At 47.0% G+C, this 26,104-nt stretch overlaps 1 protein-coding gene across 2 annotated transcripts in view; it reads left to right on the top strand.

Moving 5' to 3' along the window:
- The window catches only part of cfap43 (cilia and flagella associated protein 43), a 191,108-nt gene that overhangs the window by 50,115 nt on the left and 114,889 nt on the right, over window positions 1–26,104 (top strand). For both annotated transcript variants that reach the window (XM_078564994.1, XM_078564996.1), the window contains 3 exons: window positions 3,551–3,699; window positions 24,879–24,982; window positions 25,933–26,085. In XM_078564994.1, the coding sequence (XP_078421120.1) occupies window positions 3,551–3,699; window positions 24,879–24,982; window positions 25,933–26,085 (406 nt within the window). The remainder of the gene's footprint in view (window positions 1–3,550; window positions 3,700–24,878; window positions 24,983–25,932; window positions 26,086–26,104) is intronic.

The raw sequence follows: 26,104 nt of genomic DNA, 5'->3' as shown, positions 1-26,104 counted from the left end.
TGGAACATTGCAGAGCCCAACACTGTGCCCAACCAGCATCCACTATCAGCCACTTTCCTGCAGTAGCCCCTGACTGTAAAATGGACTGTGATTTATGCACCCTTAACTGAAGGATGTTAAAGATACTCTTCATTCCTTGGCCCGCAAGAACTGGCCTGGCTGGTCATCCTCTGGTCAGGCTCTTGTTCCCAGCAGTTTTGACCTGATGGGAGAAAGCCACCATTGCTCTCCACTTAGGCCTGGGCTTAAAGTATCAAATTGGGCCCCAATCACAAGGGGTGCAAGGTTGGGCAGGGGTAGTGGGGCGGTAGGGGTGTGAGTGTCTACCTAGCAGAAAGGAAGATGGCTGTGGTTGTTGGAGGTCAATCGTCTCGGTCCCAGGACATCGTACAGGAGTTTCTCAGGGTAGTGTCCCAACCATCTTCAGCTACTTCATGAATTATCTGAGCTGCACTCATCCAGGCAAGTGGAGAGAATCCCATCACAGTCCTGATTTGTGCCTTGTAGATGGTGGACAGTTTTGAGGGAGTCAGGAATTGAGTTACTCTCTGCAGGATTCCTAGCCTCTGACCTGCTCTTGTAGCCACAGTATTTATATAGCTAGTCCAGTTCAGTCAGTCAATGGTAACCCCAAAGATGTTGATAGTGGGGGATACAGTGATAGTAATGCCATTGAATGTCAAGGGCCAATGGTTAGATTCTCCCTTGTTGGAGATGGTCATTGCCTGGCACTTATGTAGCACGAATGTTACTTGCTACTTGTTAACCCAAGCCTGGATATTGTCCAGGTCTTGCTGCATTTGGACATGGACTGTTTCAGTATCTGAGAAGTCTCGAATGGTGCTGAACATTGTGCAATCATCAGCAAACATCCCCACTTCTGACCTTATGATGGAAGGAAGGTCATTGATGAAGATGATTGGGCCAAAGACACTATCCTGAGCAGCTCCTGCAGTGATGTCCTGGAACTGGGATGATTGATCTCCAACAACCGCAACCCTCTTCCTTTCTGCTAGGTATGACCCCTGCCAGCAGAGAGTTTTCCCCCTGATTCCAGTTTTGCTAGGGCTCCTTGATGCCACACTCGGTTAAATGCTGTCTTGATGTCAAAGGCAGTCACTCTCATCTTATTCCTGGAGTTCAGCTCTTTTGCCGATGTTTGAACCAAGGCTTTGATGAGGTCAGGAGCTGAGTGGCCCTTGCGGAACCCAAACTGGGAGTCAGTGAACAGGCTATTGCTAAGCAAGCTTGATAGCACAGTTGATGACCCCTTCCATCACTTTACTGATCATGGAGAGTAGACTGAAGGGGGTGTAATTGGCTGGGTTGGATTTGGCCTCTTTCTGTGGATGGGGCACACCTGGGGAATTTTCCACGTTGTCAGGTCAATGCTAGTGTTGTCGTTGTGCTGGGACAGCTTGGCTAGGTGCACGGCAACTTCTGCGGCACAAGTCTTGAGTACTATTGCCAGAACCTTGTCAGGGCCCATAGCCTTTGCAGTATCCTATGCCTTTAGCCATTTTTTGATATCATGTGGAGTGAATCAAATTGGCTGAAAACTGGCATCGTGATGCTGGGCACCGAGATAGATCATCCACTTGGCATTTCTGGCTGGAGATTATTGCAAATGTTTCATCCTTATCATTGAGGATGGGGATATTTGTGGAGCCTCCTTCTCCAGTGAGTTGTTTAATTGTCCACCACCATTCATGACTGGATGTGGCAGGACTGAAGAGCTTAGATCTGATCCGTTGGTTTTGGAATCACTTAGCTCTGTCTAACACTTGCTGTTTATGCTGTTTGGCATGCAAGTAGTCCTGTGTTATAGCGTCACCAGATTGACACCTCATTTTTAGGTATGCCTGGTGCTGCTCCTGGCATGCCCTCCTGCATTCTTCATTGAACTAGGAAGAGTGGGGGATATGCAGGTCATGAGGTTACAGATTGTGGTTGCCCCATCTTGAGTTGCTGGATCTGTTTGAAATCTATTCCCTTTAGCATGGTGGTCATGCCACACAACAATGGAGTGTATCCTCAACGTGAATGCGGGAATTTGTCTCCACAAGGACTGTGCAGTGGTCACTCCTACTGATTCTGTCATGGACAGATGCATCCGAGGTGGACAGGTTGGTTCCCTCCACCACCTGCCACAGACCCAGTCTCGCAGTCCCTTAGGACTTGGCCAACACAATCTGTACTGGTGCTACAAATCCACTCTTGCGCCTTTGTGCTTCCTCAAAGTGGTGTTCAACATGGAGGGGCACTGATTCATCAGCTGAGGGAGGGCGGTGCGTGGTAATTAGCACAATGTTTCCTTGCCCATGTTTGGCCTGATCGTGAGACTTCATGTGGTATGGAGTCGATGTTGAGGACTCCCAGGACAAATCCCTCCCGAATGTATACCACTGTGCTGCCACCTCTGCTCAGGGATGGTGGTATCTGGGACATTATCTGTGACTATGACCAGCTCTTGCTTGACTAGTCTGTGAGACACCTCTCCCAATTTTGGCACAAGCCCCTAAATGTTACTAAGGAGGGTGAGGTTGTCATTTCATTCGCCTGGTTTCATTTGAAACATTTTAGGCCATTTAAGAGTCAACCACTTTGCTGTGCATTTGGAGTCATGTGGCTTTACTTAATTCCAGATTTTTATTGAATTCAAATTCCACCATCTACCTTGGTGGGATTTGAACCCAGGTCTCCAGAGCATTAGCCTGGGTATCTAGATTACCAATCCACCTACAATACCACTATGCTACCACCACCTCCCCAGTGTTTTTCTTTCCCTAAAGGGCATTAGTGAACCATGGGTTCTACTAATCTACTTATTACTGCTGTTGCTGCTCCCCCTGCTACCTCTGCTCAGGTCCGTCCTTTGTGTCACCAATCTAAGAGAGACCTCGCCTCGTACCTGGTTCTTAACACTTCCGATTTAAAATTGCAGTTGGTCAGATCAGGGCAGAAATGGAGTGGGCAAATGCTCCATTTTAACCACCCCTACCCCTGGTTTCGCTCACATGAAGCTTGACACCGTCTAGGACAAAGCAGCCCGCTTGATTGGCACCCCATCCACAAACATTCACTCCCTCCACCACTGCTGCACGGTGGCAGCAGTGTGTACCATCTATAAGATGCACTGCAGGAACTCACCAAGCCTCCTTAGACAGCACCTCCCAAACCCACGACCACTACAATCTAGAAGGACAAGGGCAGGAGATAGATGGGAACACCACCACCTGGCAGTTCCCCTTCAAGCCACTCACCATCCTGATTGTCGCTGGGTCAAAATCCTGGAACTCCCTCCCTAACCGAACTGTGGGTGTACCTACACCACATGGACTGCAGCGGTTCAAGAAGGCAGCTCGCCACCAAGGGCAATTAGTTTTGGGCAATAAATGCTGGCCCAGTCAGTGATGCTCACATCCCATAAATGATTTTTTAAAATGTGGTGGGAGGAGGATGTTAGAGTAAATCCCCCGCAAACTGCAGTGCATCCCTAAATGAAGTCTGTGATGATTTGAAAATTAATTTCATTTACTTCCTTTTTCAGATCACGGATATGGTGAGCTGTTCCTCCTCCAACTATGTTGCTGTGGGGACTGAAACTGGTCACATCTATTGTATAAACCTGGTAAAGGTAGAGAACCCTCACCTGATCCACCAAATCCAACTCCACAACATGCCAGTACAGTGTCTAAAGTAAGAAGCAAAAACAGACAATTATATAAAACCTTTGCGATTACCTTGGTGGGGGGGTTCAGAGAGGAATATGTGTTGGCCTGTGGGTTTTTCTGAGTGCCACATCTACTTTCGGTGGTATTGGCCAGGAGCAATGTTGACAAGGACACCTTGCATTTTTCCAAATCATGCCGTGGTATTTCAAACTTTCACCTGATGGGACAGGCAGGACCTTCGTTTAACCTTTAATCCGAAAAACAGCACTTCTAACAGTGCAGCACTCCCTCAGTAAAAATTTAGGAAGCAATTTTTAAAAGTCCAGGAACCATAGGCTACAAAATAGACAACCAAAGAGTTATTCAGTGATTTGTGGTATAAACTTTAATGCAAGGAGCCTAAGGCAGATGAACTGAGGGCACTTTGGAAGGAGTAATTTGACAAGGAAGTATTCAATGAACGGCATGACACCAGGAAGTTCTGAGGAACAAAAGGACCTTGGCGTGTGTGTCCATAGATCTCTGAAGGAGGAGGGGCATGTTAGTGGGGTGGTGAAAAAGGCATATGGGACACTTGCCTTTATCAATCGAGGCATAGATTACAAAAGTAGGGAGGTCATGTTGGAGTTGTATAGAACTTTAGTGAGGCCACAGCTGAAGTACTGTGTGCAGTTCTGGTTGCCACATTATAGGAAGGATGTGATTGCACTGGAGGGGGTGCAGAGGAGATTCACCAGGATGTTGCCTGGGCTGAAACATTTAAGTTATGAAGAGAGGTTGGATAGACTTGGGTTGTTTTCATTGGAGCAGAGAAGATTGAGGGGCGACCTGATCGAGGTGTATAAGATTATGAGAGGCATGGACAGGGTGGATAGGGAGCAGCTGTTTCCCTTAGTTGAAGGGTCAGTCACAAGGGGACATAAGTTCAAGGTGAGGGGCAGGAGGTTTAGGGGGGATGTGAGGAAAAACTTTTTTACCCAGAGGGTGGTGACAGTCTGGAATGCACTGCCTGGAAGGGTGGTGGAGGCGGGTTGCCTCACATCCTTTAAAAAGTACCTGGATGAGCACTTGGCACGTCATAACATTCAAGGCCAAGGGCCAAGTGCTGGTAAATGGGATTGGGTAGGTTAGGTGTTTCTCACGTTTCTCAGTGCAGACTCGATGGGCCGAAGGGCCTCTTCTGCACTGTGTGATTCCGTGAAATAGATACTTGGGGTGAAATTTTCCCTGCCCGCTCAGGCGTGATGGGTGGTGTGAACGGACAATGTGGCACGATCAATTTCACGACGGTAGGAAGGCAGGTTGCGATTGTCCGCTCAGTCTGCCGACAGCGGGTCGCGTTTCCCACCATTGGCCGTTGGAAACCTCGTTGTAATACATCAGCATATCATTATCAGAGCATCCCGCCAGGCTCTTGCACTCCCGCTGGATCGTCCATCCATGTCAGCAGGAAAGCACGCCGACGTGTTTCACAACAGCGCAGAGGCGATGTGCACTTGGCGGCCTGCACTTTGGGTAAACTGGAGGTGAGTGAACAGCCACGTTCTGCAGAGCTCATCAGGGTCGATTATTGCTTTGCAGGCTTCAGGGGCGCCGGGGGGGTCAGAGTTGAGTGCCGCTGTGTCTTGGAGGTGACTTTTGAGGGGGAGCGGGGGCGGGGGGTGTGTGGTGTGTGTGCAAGGGCAGCCCTGCCGTTGAATATAGCGCACAAGCATTCAGGGTGGGGGGGTAGGGCGGGCAAGGGAAGTGGCCTTGCATTCGGGAAACCTGTAGAAAGTGACCATTCCTCAGCAACTGAGACAGTTCAGGCGCAGCCACATTGATATGAACGGGGTTGGGCCCCTAATTTATCAGCCCACTCAAGCAACGCAGAGGCATCAAAGTGCCACCAAGTTCTCCAGAGCTCCTGTCAACATCAACCGCAAGGACGTCCATGCGGTGAATGTGTAGCTGGTGTGCGACCAGAAACACATCCTGCAGGTGTGCGTACGGTTTTCAGGGGGTGTGCACAGATCCCTGGAGTCTTCCAGGGTCCATAGAGGCTCCTCGAGGTTAAGGGTTACCTGCGCCTCAGAAGATGGCCTCAGGCTGTCCTCAGAGCTACGGTATAATGAAGCTCATACTGCAGCTCACAACTTGGCACAGCAGACCATTGGGATGCTGAAGATGGGGTTCCGGTGCCCGGACTGTTTGGTGGAGCCCTGAAATACAGTCCGCAGAGGGTGTCATGCATCGTTGTCATCTGCTGCGTCATTTACAACCTGGCGCTCCAAAGGGGGATGAGCTGGCTGAGGAGGAGATGGAGGAGCTGCACATCTCCTCTGAAGAGCAGGACGCTGATGGGGATGAGGATGAGGAGGTCCTCGGAGGCGATAGCGATCGGGATGAGGCCCTCGCACTGGCTAGATGAGGCAGGTGTGCTCGAGAGGCCCTCATAGCTGCTAGATTTGCGGAGGATGATGACGACATGCAATGAGGTGACCCCCATAGTTCCTCACATTGCATTTGTAAACATTTGATTCCAGTCTGGCTTATGGCAGCGCAAATACCCTCTCTGAGAATGCCCCTGTCACGGAGATGAGGTGGAGGCCCTAATAGTCGCTCAATTGCAGGAGGATGATGATGACGTTTTGAGGACACTCCTTAAATCTTCACACAGCCTCTGAGAATGCCTGACTCCTGTCTGGCCGAGGGCAGCTCACTTGTGCTCCATGATCAGGGTCATATCTTAGAGATGCAGCATGAAACTTTAGAAGCTTTGGCCTGTGAAAGAGGACACATCACTCACGGTATGGTTGTCTGGTGGACATTGCACTGCTGGATCTTCACTTGGTAGAGAAGCGCCACCCTCACCGTCAGCACAGGAACGATCCAGATCCAGATCCGACCATCTGGATGGTTCTGTTTACAAAGTCCGCGAGGACCCTGACTTTGGGCATTCCGCCACTGATCTGCGACCTCTCTCTCTTGTTATGTGCCAGATTGTCCTGTATGGATAAAGATGGAGAAAGTGTAAGCAGGACACATGCCAGGCCAGATGACAAGTATGCCTGGCCTGTGTGGGTGTTGAGTGGTCCCATGGATGGGATGAGGACAATGACAATGAGTGTGAGAGAGTGAATGGTGATGCCCCTTGAAGCGGCAGTGAGTGCGGGCCCTACGGATGTGTGATGGGTTTGTGAGTGTGTGAGTTGAGTGATGAGATGAGTTACCCTGGCGGAATGGAGGAGATCATTCATTCTCTTGTGGCACTGGATGGCTGTCCACTTTTACAGGGCGTTGGCACTGACCACAGCTGCCACTGCCTCCCAAGCCAGTTAGTGCTGTTGCTCCCATCCAGCTGCCACAGTGGGGGTAGAGGAGATCCTGGCGGGCCTCCACAGCATCCAAAAGTCGCTCGAGAGATGTGTTGCTAAACCTGGGGGCTGCAGTCTTCTTAAGTTTCAGGGCCATGTCTTCCATGCAGCAATGGTGGGCTGGATGCACTGAGATGTGTGCTTGATGCTGGACTTTAAATATGGCACCTGGCATGATGCAACGGCAGGGTGCTGGCGGGCAGGCGAATGAGAGCCCGTCCACCATGGAAACGGCATGTTTCCCAGGAGTGCATAAATAATGAGGCCGGTTCGGGACAATAGGGCGTGAAAACCTGCCATCGCAGCCGGCGGGTAAAACATTGTTTTACTCACCTGTTACCACACAGTGCAAATTTGGGAAAATTCCACCCTTGGAAGCGTCTGCTGCTTCATCAATGACCTTCCTTTCATCGTAAGGCCAGGAGTGGGGATGTTTGCTAATGATTGCACAACATTCAGCACCATTCGCGACTCCTCAGATACTGAAGCAGTCCATGTCCAAATGCAGCAAGACCTGTTCAATATCCAGGCTTGGGCTGACAAGTGGCAGGTAACATTCGTGCCACACAAGTGCCAGGCAATGGCCATCTCCAACAAGAGAGAATCTAAGCATAGCCCCTTGACGTTCAATGGCATTACCACCACTGAATCCCCCATTATCAACATCCTGGGGGTCACCATTGACTAGAAACTGAGCTGGACTAGCCATATAAATAATGTGACTACAAGAGCAGGTCCAAGGCTAGGAATCGTGCGATGAGTAACTCACCTCCTGACTCTTCAAAGCCTGTCCACCATCTGCAAGTCACAAGTTAGGAGTGTGATGGAATACTCCCCAGTTGCCTGGACGAGTGCAGCTCCCACAACACTCGAAGCTTGACACCATCCAGGATGAATAAGCCCGCTTGATTGGCACCCCATCCACCACCTTATACATTCACTCCCTCCACCATCGATGCATAGTAGCCACAGTGTGTACCATCTACAAGATGCAATGCAGGAATTCACCATGGCTCCTTGGATGGCACCTTCCAAACCCACAGCTGCTACCATTTAGAAGGACAAGGACAGCAGATAGATGGGAACACCAACACCCGGAAGTTCCCCTCCAAGTCACTCACCACCCTGACTTGAAAATATATCACCGTTCCTTCACTGTCACTGGGTCAAAATCCTGGAACTCCTTTCCGAACAGCACTATGGGTGTATCTACACCACATGGACTTCAGCAATTCAAGAAGGCAGCTCATCACCACCATCCGCAATTAGGGATGGGTAATAAATGCTGACCTAGCCAGTGAAGCCCACGTCCCGTGAATGAATTAAAAAAACAATTACTGAAATGTGGCTTAAAGATGGATAGGACTTACAGCCCAACATTCCTGTTCCAGGGTTTTCAAACAGGATAGCAAGGGGGATTAAAAAAAAAGATAGGGGGGGTTGCAATGTTGGTTAAAGACAATCAAAGCTATGAGGAGGGATGTTATGCCAGAAAGAGCATCAATTGAAGCCACGTGTGTTGAACTGAAGAACAATCAAGGAGCAATCACACTCCTGGTAATATATTAAAGATTCACAAGCATTCAGAGGAAATAGAAAAGCAAAAATGTGGACAAATTGCTGAGAAGTGCAGACACAATAGGACAGTAACAGTGGGGGATTTCAAATACTCTAATAATAGAGATAAGTTTGGTGTAAAAGGCACAGAGGGCACAGAGTTCCTAAAATGGACTCAGGAGAACTTTTTTAGTCAATATGGAAAACCCAAGAGTTCTGCTCTTAGTTTTAGGGAATGAAATGGGCCAGACGGAAGGGGTATCAGCGAGAGAGCATTTTGATGGTCATGATCATAATTCGGTTAGATTTAGAGTAATTATCAAAAAGGATAAAGATAGACCAGGCATAAAATCTTTAAACTGGGGAAAGGCAAATTTAATATGTAATTTGGCAAAATGGACTGGAAACAGCTAGTCGAAGATAAAACAGTAGAAGGAATTCGAGAAGGAGCCGAACTGGATTCTGAATAAATATATTCCACAAAGAAAAAGATGGAACTCTCAAACCTAAATCCTACCTGAATGTCAAAGAGCATACAGAGTAGGGTAAAAAACAAAGCTTACCAGACCCAAGAGCTGAATACTGCAGAAAGCATAGCTGAGCATTCAAAGTGAAAGGGTGAAATTATAAATGGAAATTAGGAAGCACAGAGAAGACATGAAAAAATATTGAAAAGCTTTCTTTATTATTCATTCATGGGATGTGAGCGTCACTGGCAAGGTTAGCATTTATTGCCCATCCCTAATTGCCCTTGAGAAGGTGTTGGTGAGCTGCCTTCTTGAACTGCTGCAGTCCATGTGGTGTAGGTACACCCACAGTACTGTTAGGAAGTGAATTCCAGGAGTTTGACCCAGCGACAGTGAAGGAACAGCAATATATTTCCAAAACAAAACAAAAACAGAATTACCTGGAAAAACTCAGCAAGTCTGGCAGCATCGGCGGAGAAGAAATCAGTCAACGTTTCGAGCCTCCATGGCCCTTCGGCAGAACTGCAGCATAGTTTCAACAAGGGAGAAATATAAATTGGTTTAAGGTGGGTGGGGGGCGGGGGGGAAGAGACACATTGAGGGTGTGGTGTGAGCAGATAATCAAAAGATGTCAGAGACAAAAGGGTCAAAGAGGTGTCGAAGGTGGTGGTCTTTGTCTGAGAAAAGTGCTAATTAAGAATGGAATACAGGATATTCAAAGTACAGCTCTAGTGGGGGTGGGGTGGAAAGACTAAAGGTTTTAGTTTTAGATTTAAAAATAATGGAAATAGGTGGGGAAAGAAGAATCTATATAAATTATTGAAAAAAAAGCGGGTGGGGGGGGAAAAGAAACGGGGTGGGGAGGGGGAGTTTAAGATCTAAAGTTGTTGAATTCAATATTCAGCCCAGAGGGCTGTAAAGTGCCTAGTCGGAAGATGAGGTGCTGTTCCTCCAGTTTGCGTTGGGCTTCACTGGAACAATGCAGCAAGCCAAGGACAGACATGTTGGCAAGAGAACAGGGTGGAGTGTTAAAATGGCAAGCGACAGGGAGGTTTGGGTCTTTCTTGCGGACAGACCGCAGGTGTTCCGCAAAACGGTCGCCCAGTTTGCGTTTGGTCTCTCCAATGTAGAGGAGACCGCATTGGGAGCAACGAATGCAGTAGACTAAGTTAGGGGAAATGCAAGTGAAATGCTGCTTCACTTGAAAGGAGTGTTTGGGCCCTTGGACGGTGAGGGGAGAGGAAGTGAAGGGGCAGGTGTTGCATCTTCTGCGTGGGCATGGGGAGGTGCCATAAGTGGGGGTTGAGGAGTAGGGGGTGATGGAGGAGTGGACCAGGGTGTCCCGGAGGGAACGATCCCTACGGAATGCCGTCAAGGGGGGTGAAGGGAAGATGTGTTTGGTGGTGGCATCATGCTGGAGTTGGCGGAAATGGCGGAGGATGATCCTTTGAATGCGGAGGCTGGTGGGGTGATAAGTGAGGACAAGGGGGACCCTATCATGTTTCTGGGAAGGAGGAGATTTCCAAGTCAGGATGGTGAGTGACTTGGAGGGGAACTTCCTGGTGCTGGTGTTCCCATCTATCTGCTATCCTTGTCCTTCTAGATGGTAGTGGTCGTGGGTTTTGAAGGTGCTGTCGAAGGAGCCTTGGTGAATTCCTGCAGTGCATCTTGTAGAATAGTGTTGAATCTTATTGAATAGTGGAGTGGACTCAAGAGGCATATGACCTACTGCTGCTGTTAAATCCATTACTGGTCTGCTTAGGAAAGAATGAGTCTGAAGCCAGCCTGTACCTTCAGACAGGTTTATTTCCAAGACTGTAGAGTAAATACACAGACATTTTCAGTTCCCCCCAACACCCAGTGTGAACACTTTTTTATACTCTAGTAATGAAGTCCTAATGCCTCTCCAAATGAGGGAAGCTGTTCTTAATTACCAACTTAAAGCATGTACTCTATTGCAGCACAACTTCAACATTGATACACCCTCGCCTTTGAATCAGAGGGTTGTGGGTTCATATCCCACTCCCGGAAAAACCAAGAACTGATTGTACTCGAAAGAGTTGCAATCTGTGACTGTTGATAACTCGAAAGAGTTTCAACATTGATAGATACCCTTCTGCCAGCAAAAAAATTACAGGTGCATTTTCTTTTCAGATAAAAAAATAGAAATTGAGGACAGAAAAATAAGTCAACATAACGCTCTATTGGGACATTTCCTTTGCCATTTTCCCCCATGTAGATTTTTCCAAGCCAAGGGACAACATTTCCCATTTTCATCCCCAAGAAACGCCATGAAATCCGCTGCACCCATCAACAAGGTTTGTGTGAAAGGTGTCACTGAACACCATCAATTCTACATCACAGGGTCACTCAAAGATGAAAACTTTAGTGCACATTTCTCCATCTTCAATTTTTTTCTCTTTTTTTGCCCGCACAGTGTCCTGGACCTTGGGATGCTACATTACAATACTTAGTTCAAGAACATCAAAGCTTGCATCCAGCCTCATCTGTATGCCCAACCAATCCAACTGTCCAGTCAGACTTTGCAGCTGCTCCTTTTCATCCCTGGAAGCATCCGCTTCTGAGGACCTAGCCCACCTGACTGTGGTAGGGCTAACGCTCTCCAAATGTGATTGCTGGTGTAAATTAATCTTAGCTCCATAACGTTTTGTAATAATGCTGGCTGATCCCTATTTGGGACCCCTGAAAACTACCAAACCCTCTCCAACTATCCAACCCCTTCTGTTTAGCCTCCCATATAGCTTTATCTCCTAATTTATTAGCCGCTACAAAAACCTCTTGGTCATGGGGATTCTTGCTTCTGCTCTTTCATCATCATGGTTCAGCGTTCACCACTCTATTATGTCGTCCAGTCAAGATGCGACCCTTACTTGCCTATTGAAGTCTTTCTGGGCTCCTACTGTTAAATACCCTCTGTAGCCTATCTGAGGCCCTATTCACTGTACGTGAACATGTCCTCACTCGAGATTCATCACCCGACCCATTACTATAACTTGGGGTACACTTCCTTATTCTCCATTCTTGTAATCTATTTTCCCAGCCCTTGGCCTTCACTGCTTGTCCATCATCCTGGACATTCATCCTTTATTTCCTAGTAGACTTACCTGCCCTTCCCACTATTGTTATCCGATCCTTCTGGACAATATGATACCCAGGAACCCGTTTTGGACAGTTGACCTCTGGACAAAATAGCCCTTCCTGTTTATCACACTCTGATTTCCTACCGATATTTTATCCCTCTTGCTCTGCCCCACAAAACATATGAGCATGTGATGCACATGGTGCTTTGTCATCTGCTATCACCAGACTCAAGCTCCCTGTGACCAACACAATTCCAACACGTCAGTCACCATCATCATTTTCAGCATCAGAATTCTCTGTTTCACAGGTTGCTTCAAAAACACAATTCTTTCGCTGGGGGCAATTCATTGCTTAATGATATTTGGAATCACATTAATAACACTGATTAATCATTCCCCATGCATTTCTCGGGTTAAAGCACCCTCAGTCACCATCCCAGACCCACTTTTTGTCTCAATTCTCAAACTGGCTGAAAGTGCGACCTTCTTCAGATCACCTATCAACAACCCAGTCCTTGTACTGAAATCTATCTAACATTTTGGCGATCTCAAACTTCGGTAACCATGGAGTTTTCCATCCTTCGCTTTACAACAGAGTTATTAGTGTTTGACAGGAAAGCAGCTGGGAGCGACTGCTTTCCCAAAAGTTTTTTCAGGGTAGTAACCATTTAGCCAAGGAGCGAGTCTTTGCCATGGAATTGAAACCCTATCAAAACCAAAAGCCTCTTGACATGAGAAATGAGTGCACAGTCCAGTAATTTGAAAGCCAATATGGACTCTGAGATTTCAAGGTTAAACTTTTTTGGATCTTATACCACTCATCAAAGTCCATAATGTACTCCTCTGTGGACTGACCATCTGTCGTCTTAAATCTATCAAAAGCTGACCATGCCTCATATGCATCCAGCGACCTATCTTTTTTGTAAAATTTATCCAAAAATAGTAATAGAATGGTAAATCCCCCTTCAGCATCCAAGTCATCCACACCCATTTCCAAAAATATTTTACTGCTAATTGTATTGCTTCCTCCGGGATAAATAGGTAACCCCTGTCCACATTTCCACCCTATTTTTCCATTGCTGATATGGTTCAGACTCAGGAAAAAAAAAACAGTGGATAGTCAAAGCTTGCAATTTTGCGTCTGCATTCTGTACCTGAGATTGTCAAGAAAGTTTTGTTTCTTTTCTCTCAAAGGATCAAGACAAAACTTCTTATTCAACATCCAGCCACCAGAGCTCAATGTTCATCCTCTGCTATCATGTTAAATCCATTACTGGTCTGCTGAGGAAAGAATAAGTCTGAAGCCGCCCTGTACCTTCAGACAGGCTTATTTCAAAGACTGTAGAGTAAAAACACAGGCTCTTCCAGTCCCTCCCTGCCGTACCCCCCTTCTCCCTCCCCTCCCCTCCCCTCCCCCCATCCCTCCCTCCACCCCCTACCCTCCCCCTTCCTCCTCCCTTCTCCCATGTGGTCACTTTTCATTTGCTTTGGAAAAGTCAAATTAACACCCTCGGTCAGACTTCACTGGAATACTGTGTCCAGTTTTGTCTCCTTGCATGGTGGGAAATATTGAGGCTTTGACAAGGGTGCAGAGGACTAGACTAATTCCTAGTTTAAAGCACCTTAGGTACCAAGATAGGCTTAATGACATGAGACTGTACACTTTAGAGAAGTGTAGTTGTAGGGGTGATCTGATCAGTTGATGATCGAAATAGTTTGTGTTTGTGTAGACAATTTGTTTCACAAAATAGCTTCAGGAGGAGCAGGGATCACAATGTCAAGTTACACAAGGTCATATCTAAGTTAAATATCAGGAAATAACTCTTTTCCCAGTGACTAGAACAGGCTGCCGACTCCTGTGGTTAACGATGATTCACCGAATTCCTTCAAGGGAGAGCTGGATCCGTTTCTGGCTGGGTGGAGATCACCAGGGAGGTCCCTGGTAACATTAACCAGGGCCAGAATGACCTCCTGTCTAGATTTGCTCAGAGAGGCATTTTCCTGATTCTTTTCCCCAAACTGGTCAGGGATTTTTTAAATCTGTTTTTTAGCCAGTCGCAGTAGATCACTTGGGTTGGGTTGGGAGTTTATATACTGATACACAAAATATTATCATTGTTTGGGATGGGCTGGATGAGATTTTAACCTTTGCATCATTGTTTATATGTTCAAATTCAAAGAAATGCAGGGAGTTTTCCCAGCCTCCTGCCCCACACTGCTTCCACGGCTATTAAGAAAAGTGGACAAATTGAGGATTTAACGCCAGTGTTGTTTATTAATGGTGGAAAATTACTGCCGCATTAGCAGTTGCTGTACTTCAAAAGAGAATTGGTGAGGGAAGGACACTAGATTATTTAATTGACAACTGACACTGTAATGGGAGGCTTGGGACCAAATAGGGAAAAGGCTTCCTTCATCCAAATACATTTGCTTATCTTGGACAGTCTACATCATCAGTGATGTAAGATCACATGACAACAAAGCCTACTGAGGGATGGTTCCACGTGAAGCCTCGTGCTCAGCCTTGTCTCATATATGGTTTGAAGAATGTTTAATAAAAAGTAAAGTTTACCAACAGTCTTGCCCCCAGCAGTCTCTATCAATCCTAACCAAGGACAATCTAAGCTAAGACCCACAATGATGAGAACAGATGTGGCAGTTGTAAAGACAATGAAAAAAGCACCAAGTAAAAAATTCCAAGACTGAAGACGGAGGGAAAAAAGCCCAGTAACTGAAAAAGCAGCAAGCAAAATGACTGCGAGGAAAGGACAATGCAGGAGAAACACCAACAGAACTCGAAGAAAGACTGGAGTGAAGAAAAGCCATGGAGAAAATCATACCCTTACCAGAGCGCTTCAACCATGTGGAAGGCCCAATCAAGCCCAGAAGTGGCAGAATTGACATTGTAGGTTTACCAGGTATAGTGCAGCTTTGGGACGAGCAGATAGGTCTAGCAAGGAACAGGTTACACAGGGCATAAATCTCTACGCCATAGGTGGTGGTACAGATGACAATTGGTCAAACAGGGCACAAATGAAGAGGTGGAGACATACGAAGATGTTATAAAGCTTTTGATACATATTTCAGCCTTAGAAAGGACATATTCAGAGAAAGGATGATGTTCAATAGACGTACCCACAGACCGGGAGAGAGTGTAGAGTCCTTCATTAATGATTTATATCGATCAACTGAGAATTGCGAAAATGAAATCCTGAAACACGAATTAATTTGGGATTGCATTGTTGTAGAAGTCTTTATCGCGTTTTCTACAACCAAAGACAAATTTAACACTATCAAAGACTGTGTAGTTAACAAGGCGAGCAGAAGTGAGAAAGCAAAATCGTGTATTTATTCGAGGTGATGGGAACATTTCGTTTAGAACAAAATGATTGACACAGTGAAGTAGCAGCACAGTTACTCACGAAGAGGAAAAGAGCGAAGAGAACATGGTATCTGCCATTACTCAGTGTTCTCACTGTGATGGGAAAAGACTGCATCGGGAGAAAGAGTGTCCCACCAGAAATGCGGAGTGCCATTCCTGTAAGAGGAGAGGACATTTTAAAGCTATATGCTGCAGCAAAAAGCTGCTAACTCAGAAATGTAAAAAGAAACCAATTAAAACAAGTAGCATTCAAGAAATTGAAGATGCAACAGGCAATGAAGTGCTGTTCTTGGGCAAAATTACAGGATCTAATGGGAACTATTGGAGTGCAGACATTATGGTCAATGGACATAAAACAAACTTCAAATTAGACACTGGAGCAGGAATTTCACAGAACATAGGACACAGAACAGTGGGTAAAGCAAGACTTCCTCCAGCCTTCGACCATACGGCTCCATGGTCTGGGAAGGTATTCAACGACAGATCAAAGGACAATTGACTGCTACACTTCAGTTCAAAGGAAGAGAAATCTTAGGAACTTTGTATGTGATCCACAACCAAGTTCACTATTAAGCTGAAAAGCTTGCACAAATCTGCAACTCGTTGATAAGGTAGATGAATTGGGAAGCCAAGGCAAACCGAAAGAATTCAGGACAGAATTTCCAAACTTACTTAGAGGTCTGGAGAAGCTGAAACAACTTATCACATCATATTGAGAACAGAAACCAAATCAATATGCTTGTTCACCCCAAGGAAAGTTCCACACCCACTTTTACAGAAGGTGCGGCAAGAAATTGAGTCATGCCACCTGTAACAAAACCTGCAAGTTGGTGTTCAGGAATGCTTCAAGTACCGAAACCAAACAGCTCACTGCAAATCTGTGTTGACCTCACACAGTTAGCCAAAGCAGTGGAAAGGGAGATACACCCAATGGTGCCTGTGGATGAGAGCCTGGCAAAACTAACAAACAGCACAATTTTTACTAAACTAGATGCAAACAGTGGCTTTTGGCAACTACCTTTGGATGAGGAATCCAAAGTACTGACAAAATTTATCACACGGCTTGTGCAAGCTTTTTCAGCTTAATAGTGAACTTGGTTGTGGATCATATGCAAAGTTTCTATGATTTCTCTTCCTTTGTACTGAAGTGTAGCAGTCAACTGTCCTTTGACCTTCAGTTGAATGTCACCCAGACTGTGGAGCTGTATGGCCGCTTGTTACTTCAAACAACTACCCTTTGGTATTACATCAGCACCAGAGATTTTTCAGAGGATGATGACGAGTATTGTAGAAGGATTAGAAGGGGTCATCTGTCACATAGATGATATCCTGAACCAGAGGTCCACTACATCAGAGCATAATGCCAGAATGAGAACAATATTGCAATGCTTGCAAGAAGCATGACTACCCCCTTAATGAATCCTCACAATCAACCATTACATTTCTGGGACACACCATTACTACATCAAACATTTGGGCTGATACTCAAAAAGCCAAAGCAATCAGAGAATTCCACCACCTCACAATGTCAGAGCTTCAGCACTTCATGGGGATGGTCAATCAAGTAGGAAAGTTCTTAACTAATCTGGCACATGTAAATGAACCAGTGCGACAATTGCTTATGCAAGACCAAGCATGTTGTTGGGGAGAACATCAACAAATTTCATTTGAAAGGATAAAACAGACACTCATTTCACCCGACACATTGGCTCACTGTAACCCGGAACAGCCTACGATAGTTGCTGCAGATATATCATCGATGGACTAAAAGCAGTATTCTCATAGACCCAGAAAGATGGTAAACGCAGACCAGTGTGCTATGCATTCCAATCACTGACTGTACGGAACAAAGAAATGAAGTAGTTGAAAAAGAAGCCTTAGCAACTATATGGGAATGTGAGAGGTTTGCAGAATCGTCCTAGATTTGCACTAAGTTCGGTAGCGGGTGGGGAAAAGAACTTTTTACCCGCCAGCCACAATGGCAGTTTTTCACGCTGTATCATCCCAATCCCACCTTATTAATCATGCATTCCCAGGAAACATTCCGGGTTGCTGGCGGTGCGGCCTCTCATTCACCCGTACTGTGTTACATCAGGCCTTCAGTAAACTGGGCGCCATATTTAAATACCGCCCCTGCACAAAGCAAACACTCTTCAAGGGATAGGAAGCTGCTGTGAACTGATGGCTGCCAAAGGGAGGAAACATGCTGCCTCCACATTCACTGACACCTCCTTTAAGTGCCTACTGGACGCAGTGGAGACCCACCGCCATGTCCTTTACCCCCACTCTGGGTGAAGGTCAGCAAGCAAGGTGACAAATCCAGCATGGGAGGCAGTGACAGAGGTGGCCTGCAAAAGAGGATAGCCACCCAGTGCTGAAAGAGGATGAATGATCTCCGTTCCTCCAGGGTAAGTCACTCTTCTCATCACTCTTCTCACCACTCTCAACTCACACACTCACAAACCCATCACACATTCACAGGGATTTCACTCACTACCAGTTCAAGGGACATCACCATTCACTTTCTCACACACACCTTCATCCTGTCCATGGCACCACTCACCACCCACACATGCTGGGCATACTTATCATCTGGCCTGACAGGCATTCTGCTTACACACTCTCCATCTGTATTCATGCAAGACAAGCTGGCACACAACCAAGTGAGAGACTGGTGGAGGAATGCCTGAAGTCAAGGTGCTCATGGACTTTGAAAACAGAGCCATCCAGCTGGCCAATGAGGTTCTGGACCATTCCCGTGCTGACAGTGAGATCGGCGATGCTCAACCAAGTAGGGATCCAGCAGTGCAACATCCATCAGATAACCATGCTGTGAGTGATGTGTCCTGTTTCACAGGCCACTGCCATGCCCTAATTATCTCTCATTGCTTTCGCAGGCACACATCTGGGAAACAGCCGAGAGAGCCCACCACCCAGGTCCTCAACTTAAGCCCCAAAGACATCTCGGAAGAGGAATCTGCTGAAACCCTCATTAAAGACCCATCACAGCTCTCACCTACACCCTGTACCAGTGCAGAAACACACACATTGGTGGGACCTATCTTTAGAGTAGCCTCAGAGTCCATAATCTGGTGAGCACATTGCGCTGCGTGATCCACAGCAGGTGCTGGCAGGGACTTCCCAGGTCCCCGGCACTCGGAGGACTTACTGGAGACCAGAAATCTGTCGAGTCTGAGTCAGAGCACGAGCCCCTGGACTCCGTCATACCTCAGTTGCTGAAGCTGCAAAGGCAGGCTAGAGAACACTAAGAAGGGATGTCCGCTGCACTCAGATTGCAGGAGTCCGTTGTCTTCAGTATGAGGTGATAGCGCCGGCATGCCAATGCACCGAGGTCAATACTGGTAGGTTGGCAGCTGCCATGGAGACCTTGATCCAGGACATTGGCCCTGCACTACTGCACAGGCTGAATTCCATCGCTGATGCCATAGTTGGCTTCCCAACAGTGTCAACACGAGAGGGGTGCGGGGCAGACTGATCTCACTCCAGCTTTCCTTTCTCCTCAAGGAACCAGCCAGGGGCCTCAGGCACCCATGGGGAGGAGGATCAGCAGGTGCACATCCCGCGGCCATCCACCCAGGTGACTCCGGGAGTGTCCAGCCTATCCGAATTCCCTCTTCCTGTGACCCTGGCTATCCAGCTCCACAGGCCGAGGAGGCTGCCGCTGCCACTGCCACACAGCAGGATCCCAAAAGAAGGCCGGTGCCCTCCAGGTCTCAGTCCTCCTGAGGGCGCCTGCCAAGGTCATCACAAACAGGGTGCAACAGTCAGCAGGCTGCCTCCACCTCCGCTGTGGATGTCCGGGGAGCACAGAGATGTGGCAGCAGGCTTAGGAAGGTTAAGAAGACGTAGTTGCACAGCCTGGGCATGGGCGTTAATCACTTGGACATAATGTTCATTATTGTTAATAAATTCCCAAGAATATCTCCTTGCCTATGGCTCCTTGTTCTGATGAGCAGTGTTTATGTCACTCAGATATGAAACTTTGGTCCCTGCACAAGTTAAAGGCAGGCGTCTCAGTCCTGGGCCTCTTCCATGTGCTTTGTGCAACCTTCCCAGCACGCTGATGGTGCACCTTCACTGTCACTGGTCACATCAGTCATGCATGAGCCTAGATGGGGCTTTCTTTGCTGCCAGGATGTCCTGGGCCAGCGGCACAGAGTTCCATCATTCTCTCTGTGTGCTCCCAGCACCTTTGAGGTGGGGCTGGTCCCCCATCTCTTCAACATCTATGTCCGGTGAATGTGGTGCTGAAGGGTTCAGCTCATGAAGGATGCCATAGGATCAGGAAAACTGAAAGTTTCCCTGCTGTATCTCCATGATATAACCCTGTCACAGAGTGCAAGCGAGGTGCCATCAGCCTGACAGGAGTCAGACGTTCACATAAGCCACGTGAAGATCTATGGACTGTCCCCCACTGCATGTCGTCATCATCCTCCTGCAACATAGGGACTATGGGCATCTGCTGCATTTGTATGACAGGAGCCTTATCATAGAGGGTATGTGTGCTGCCATCAACCAGACAGGAGTCAAACGTTCTCAGGTGCAAAATGAGGGTCCATGGTGGCTCCTCACTGCATGTCGTTATCATCCTCCATGAATCTAGCAGAAATGAGGGCCTCCTGAGCGCGCCTGCCTCGTCTGGCCAGTGCAAAAGCCTCATCGCCGTCATCCTTGCCTTCAAAGACCTCATACTCGCCCCTGTCAACATCCTCCTCATTGGAGGAGACATGCAGTTCCTCCATCTCCTCCTCAGCCAGCCTCTCTCCCCGTTGCAATGCCAGGTTGTGAAGGGCACAACAGGCGACAACAATGCATGACACTCTCTGTGGACTGGTCCAAGCACTGGAACCTCATTTTCAACATTCTGATGGTTTGCTCCACTAAGGTGCAAGTTGCAGCATGAGCCTCGTTGTACCTTCTCTCTGCTGCACTCTGAGACCACCACTTCCTCTGCAGGTAGCTCTTGTCCCCAAGGGGCCAACCCTGCAGCCTCTCTAGACACTGGAAGATATCAGGGATCTATGACAGACTGAGAATGTAGGAGTTGTGGACACTCCCTGGGAACTGCGCGTTTGGATTTATTAGAGGGGAGGTGGTGGCATAGTGGTATTGTCACTGGACTGGAAATCCAGAGACCCAGGGTAATACTCTGGGGACCCAGGTTTGAATCCTGCCATGGCAGATAGTGGAATTTGAATTCAATAAAAATCTGGAATTAAATAAGTCTAATGATGACCATGAAACCATTGTCGATTTTTGTAAAAACCGATCTGGTTCACTAATGTCCTTTAGGGAAGGAAATCTGCCATCCTTACCTGGTCTGGCCTACATGTGACTCCAGACCCACAGCAATGTGGTTGACTCTGAAATGCCCTCTGAACAAAGGAAATTAGGATAAATAAATGCTGGCCTAGCCAGTGACGCCCGCAACCCATGAATGAATAATATTCGTCTCGGTCGAACACCAGCTGAACATTCAGCGAGTGGAAGCCCTTTCTTTTGACCTAGTTGGCTGCTTGTTGCCACAGAGATCTGAGCACCACCTGAGTGCAGTTGATGACACTCTGAACCTGTGGGAAATGTTAGATCTGAGCAAATCCCAGCACTCTAGCTTCCTGGCTTTCCTGATCCTGGGCAAAATACACAAAGTTGTGTTCCTTCCTGAAGATGGTGTCTTTGACCTCATGGTGCATGGAGGCTTATGATATCCCACGGAGGTCACCTGTGGAGCCCTGAAAGAAGCCACTGGTGTACAAATTGAGTGCCGTGGTCATTTTCAGTGGTGGGCTACATGTCTCCATGGCACCAAATCCTGCAGCAGGTGGCAGATGTGACCAGTTCCCTGAACATGCACAGTCTTGGTCAACATTGGTTCTTGGTTCACTACAGGAATGACAAGTGCTGTATTTACACCTTGGGTCTAGCTAGGCGCCAACCAGCAATGGCTCGCTGTGGCTCTTCAGTGGCGTGTGCAAGAGCCCCTGCTGCCCCTTCTTCCTGAGGATGCTGCTTCTCCCTCTGTCCAGCCCAGTGTCTCATCACTCTCTTCTCCTTCATCTCCACTCTCTGTAAGTCATTAGGCATACAGCTAGGTCACCAGGCTCCATAGTCCTGATATACTCCTCCTGCATGATGAAAGAGAGAGATGCATGGGTTAGCTTGGATATATTAAGAACCTGTCCTGGTTAAGTGTGAAGGCCCCTTAACGCAATCCGAAGAGTACTGGCCACCAGTATGGATGGCCAGAGTTTAGGGCGCTGCATGGCTGCCTGAAACCCACCCACCTCCACCTGACCGATTGGTGTCAGCTTTGCCCATGGGACTGCATGCTGTGCCCTCAGCTCAGGTGCAGGCATTCTCCTAACCTGCACTGCAAGGCTGCACTGTTAGCTTGAACCATGGAGGAGACTGGTCCAAACCAGGATGATGACATTGCAAGGGGCTGTGAGCACCTCCACCAGTGACTGCTCCATGGCCAGCATTAGCAAGGAGATTGTACAATGTGCCCAATTGTCCAATTGTTCTGCAGTCCGCTGAAACACTCATTAGTTTTCAGTTTGTGCCTGAGGGGTGAAAAGCTCTGGAGTGTTTGGTAGCACTTTCATGCCTCTGCATTGCTTGAGTAGGCAGATAAGCTAGAGGCCCGACTCCATGCATGTCAATGTGGCTGTGCCTGAACTGTCTCAGCTGCGGAGGAATGGTCACTTTATACAAGGCTTCCCTAATGCGTGGCTGCTTCCCTCCCCACCCCCTCCCCCACCCTCTCCCCACCCACACGTGTTAGCACTACCATCAACTGCAGTGCAGCCCATGCCCCCACTCAACTCATCTCAACTGCAGTGCAGCCCATGCCTCGGCACCGCATTGTCAGCCAGCAAGGAAAATGCAACTTGCCTGTGCCCTCATCTGAATGCGCGTTGAGGTCCAACAGGCAGCCCTTGCAAGTGCTGTGCTACGTTACTATGCACTCACCCCCGAGTTCCCCTCAAAGTGCAGCTCGCCAGGTACGCACCTTATAAATGCTGTTGTGAAACATGTCGGCGTGAGGGCTCGGATGATCCAGTGTAGGGGGTGATGATTCTGGTGAGCAGGTCTTCTAATGATATGCAGATGTATTAAAATGAAGTTCCTGACATGCAGCGCTGGGAAACGTGGCCCGCCATTGATGGGCGCAGCGGATTTCAAACTGGTTTCACGACGTTATGAAACTGATTTTTGGCCTTCCCACCATGACGCCCGACGCCAATGGGCACGGAAAATTCCCCTGTCTCAGGCCTAACGTTTGCTGTTGAGACAGACCACAAACAGTTGTTATGTTATTAAATGCTAAAGAATTAGGAAAGATGCCACCAAGAGTGCAGAGATTTTGATTGAGATTGATGAGGTTCGATGCTACAACCGAGCATTTCTGAGTAAAACAAAGATGTACAGCGGACGCATTATCACGCTTTCCTGTTGAAAAGCCTGCACAAGAGGGCATAAATTTTGTCGAAGATGTGAAGTCCTATATTTCATTGAGCACAAAATTTCTAATAGCAACAGGGACTAAATGAAATTTGAAAGGCACAAAAAGCAGCTGAAGAATATACTCAAATTCGGGAATACTGCATGAAAGGATGGCCAGAATACGTTCCAAATAATCTCATCCCGAAACAATACTTCGAACAACTAAGGCATGTTAGTGTCGCGGACGACTTGCTGATTTATGATGAGAGATTGGCTATAACAAAAGTCCTCAGACTCGAGATCCTTCAGAGAATACACCAGGGACACCTGGGCATACAAAGTGCCATGCCAGATCGAAAAATTCTGTCTGGTGCCCAGGGATCTCAAAATTATTAGAAGAAATTATTTCAAACTGCAATACCTGTGGTATCCTCATTACTGTCCAGGCCGTGGGAACATCTCAGTATGGATCTTTCTGTGCTCAAAGGGAAGACATTCCTCATAGTTACTGACTATTACTGCAGAGGGATTGAGGTTAAGCATCTGTATGGCCCCATCTCAGAAGCTGTTGTTACGTTACTAAAATAAATTTTGCCACGTATGGCATTCCAGACCTAATCATTTCAGACAGTTGCCCGCAGTTTGCCAATGAATATTTTAAGCAGTTCACAGAAGCCTGTGGGTTTGTCCACACAACTAGCCCACCCAGATACCTGCAAGCTAATGGAGAGGCCAAAAGAGGAGTAAGGTAAAGGCTTTGTTGAAGAAAAATGACGATATCAAATTGGCACTGTTGAGTTACCTTTCCTTACCACCAGAATGGTCTGGCTACAAGCAAATTCTAATGGGAAGACTACTGCAAACTCAATTTTCTGCTCTTCCGCACGCATGTGTGTAAGGACGATACAGAGAGTAAGGGAGAAGGAGTATTGTGCAAATCAAACCAGAAGCTATAATCAATGCCATAAAGTACAAAACTTACCACAACTCCAGGCAGGGGAGTCAGTATGAATTTATGACCAAAATAGCGAAGGCTAGGTTTTGGAAAAAAATATGACATCTGTGATCTTCGCTTGTGGAGACTGAAAATAGTAAGAAGAAACCGAAGTGAACTTGTGTCTACAAGAAGAAGACCTTCAATGGAATGGACCAGTTACCCAGAAGATCAGGAAGATGACCTGAACAGTGAGCTGGTATTTTCGGATGATTCACATATGATTCTACTGAGTTGAGAAAGAACATGGAGAATTTAAATCCTATACATCCTCCAAGAGAGCTGAGAACAAATTTGGGCAGATTGGTGAAACTACCGCAATGCCTATCTCTGTGAACCAGAGATGAGGGCAGAGACTTTGTGTGGGGGTGTGGGGGAGGTTGGGAGGTGGGAGGTGGGGGGTGGGGGGGGTGGGGGGGGGTGGCGGTGCGTGCGTAGAGGGAGATGTAGGATAATGTAAATAATGTATTGAATAGAGTCAGAGACTGGGGGAGAGTGTAAAGGGTTAATGTTAAATATGTTAATTGGCAGTCTACATCAGTGATGTAAGATTACATGACTACAGAGTTTCCTGAGGGATGGTTCTGTGTGAAGCCTCGTGCTCAACTTTGTCCCATATATAGTTTGAAGAATGTTCAATAAAAGATAAAGTTTATCAACAGCCTTGCCTCCAGCAGTCTCTATTGAGTTTAACCAAGGACAACTGAAGCTAAGACCCACAATGATGATAAAAGATCTGTAGTGTTATCATTCCTCTATAATTACAATGGATCTGTAATGATATCACCCCTATATAATTACAGTGGATCTGTAATAATCTCACTCCTCTGTACTACACAGAGCTCCCAATTCTCAGTTAATAGTTTTTGTGATCATTTAGATGTGACCACGGGGGACAGTACCTTATGGTTGGATACTCTGATGGACATGTGGTCTTTGTGAATGCCAAACCCTCCAAGCAGTTTAAAGTCGTCGGATATACAGGTAATTCAACTGACTGCAACTGTTTGTCACCTGAGGTTCTAAAATGTTCATTTTTACAAAAGACTAAGCCTTTGTTAGCCTCAGTTATCCCTGGATTGTCAAAGACCATTCCCTGAGAAGGGGAGTAGCTTGTTGACATATATATATGTACGTATGCATGTATGTTGACATATGGTTAGGAGCAGATGGAAAGCTCCCTCTACACTGTCCCCATCAAACACTACCAGGACAGGTACAGCAAGGGGGTAGATACAGAGTAAAGCTCCCTCTACACTGTCCCCATCAAACACTACTAGGACGGGTACAGCATGAGGTTAGATACAGAGCAAAGCTCCCTCTACACTGTCCCAGTCAAACACTCCCAGGGCAGGTACAGCATGGGGTTATATACAGTGTAAAGCTCCCTCTACACTATCCCCATCAAACACCCCCAGAGCAGGATAGAGCACGGGGTTAGGTACAGAGTAAAGCTCCCTCTACACTGTCCCATGCCCCCATCAAACACTACCAGGACAGGTACATTACGGGGCTCGATACAGAGTAAAGCTTCCTCTACATTGTCCCAATCAAACATTCCCAGAGCAGGTAAAGCATGGAGTTAGGTACAAAGCTCCCTGTACACTGTCGCCATGAAACACTCCAAGACAGTTACCACACGGTGTTAGATACTGAATAAAACCTCAGCCTGAAAAAGGTGTTTTACCTGCACCAGTGTGATATTGTTGATTTTCCCTCCTGACTGTGTTGTGATGTACCTAAGCAAGTTCTAATTGAGCATTGTGTCTCTGGTTTGGCATTGTAACTTGTTACCTTATTTCCTTAATAAAAACAGAAAATACTGGAAAAAGTCAACAGGCCTGGCAGCATCTGTGGAGAGAGAAACAGAGTTAACGTTTTGAGTCCGTATGACTTCTTTTTTTACCTTATTTCCTTGTTCTCTTGCCCAACAGAGGTAAAAGGTGAGATTATGGGGTGTTCTCTCGCATATCACATGTCAAAGAAGATTGTGAATTGCCTGACACTGGCATGTCAAGCTGGAGACGAGAAAACTCACGGAGCCACACGGCTTACTAAGTTTGATCTTGCTGGAGAGCTAACTTCAGGTAGGAAAGAAACCCAAGA

This window comes from Cetorhinus maximus, chromosome 20 (genome assembly GCF_964194155.1).
Source record: "Cetorhinus maximus chromosome 20, sCetMax3.hap1.1, whole genome shotgun sequence".
Classification (NCBI taxonomy): Eukaryota; Metazoa; Chordata; class Chondrichthyes; order Lamniformes; family Cetorhinidae; genus Cetorhinus; species Cetorhinus maximus.
The sequence above is the reverse complement of the archived record's forward strand: the minus strand, read 5'-3'. Positions and strand labels throughout refer to the sequence as shown.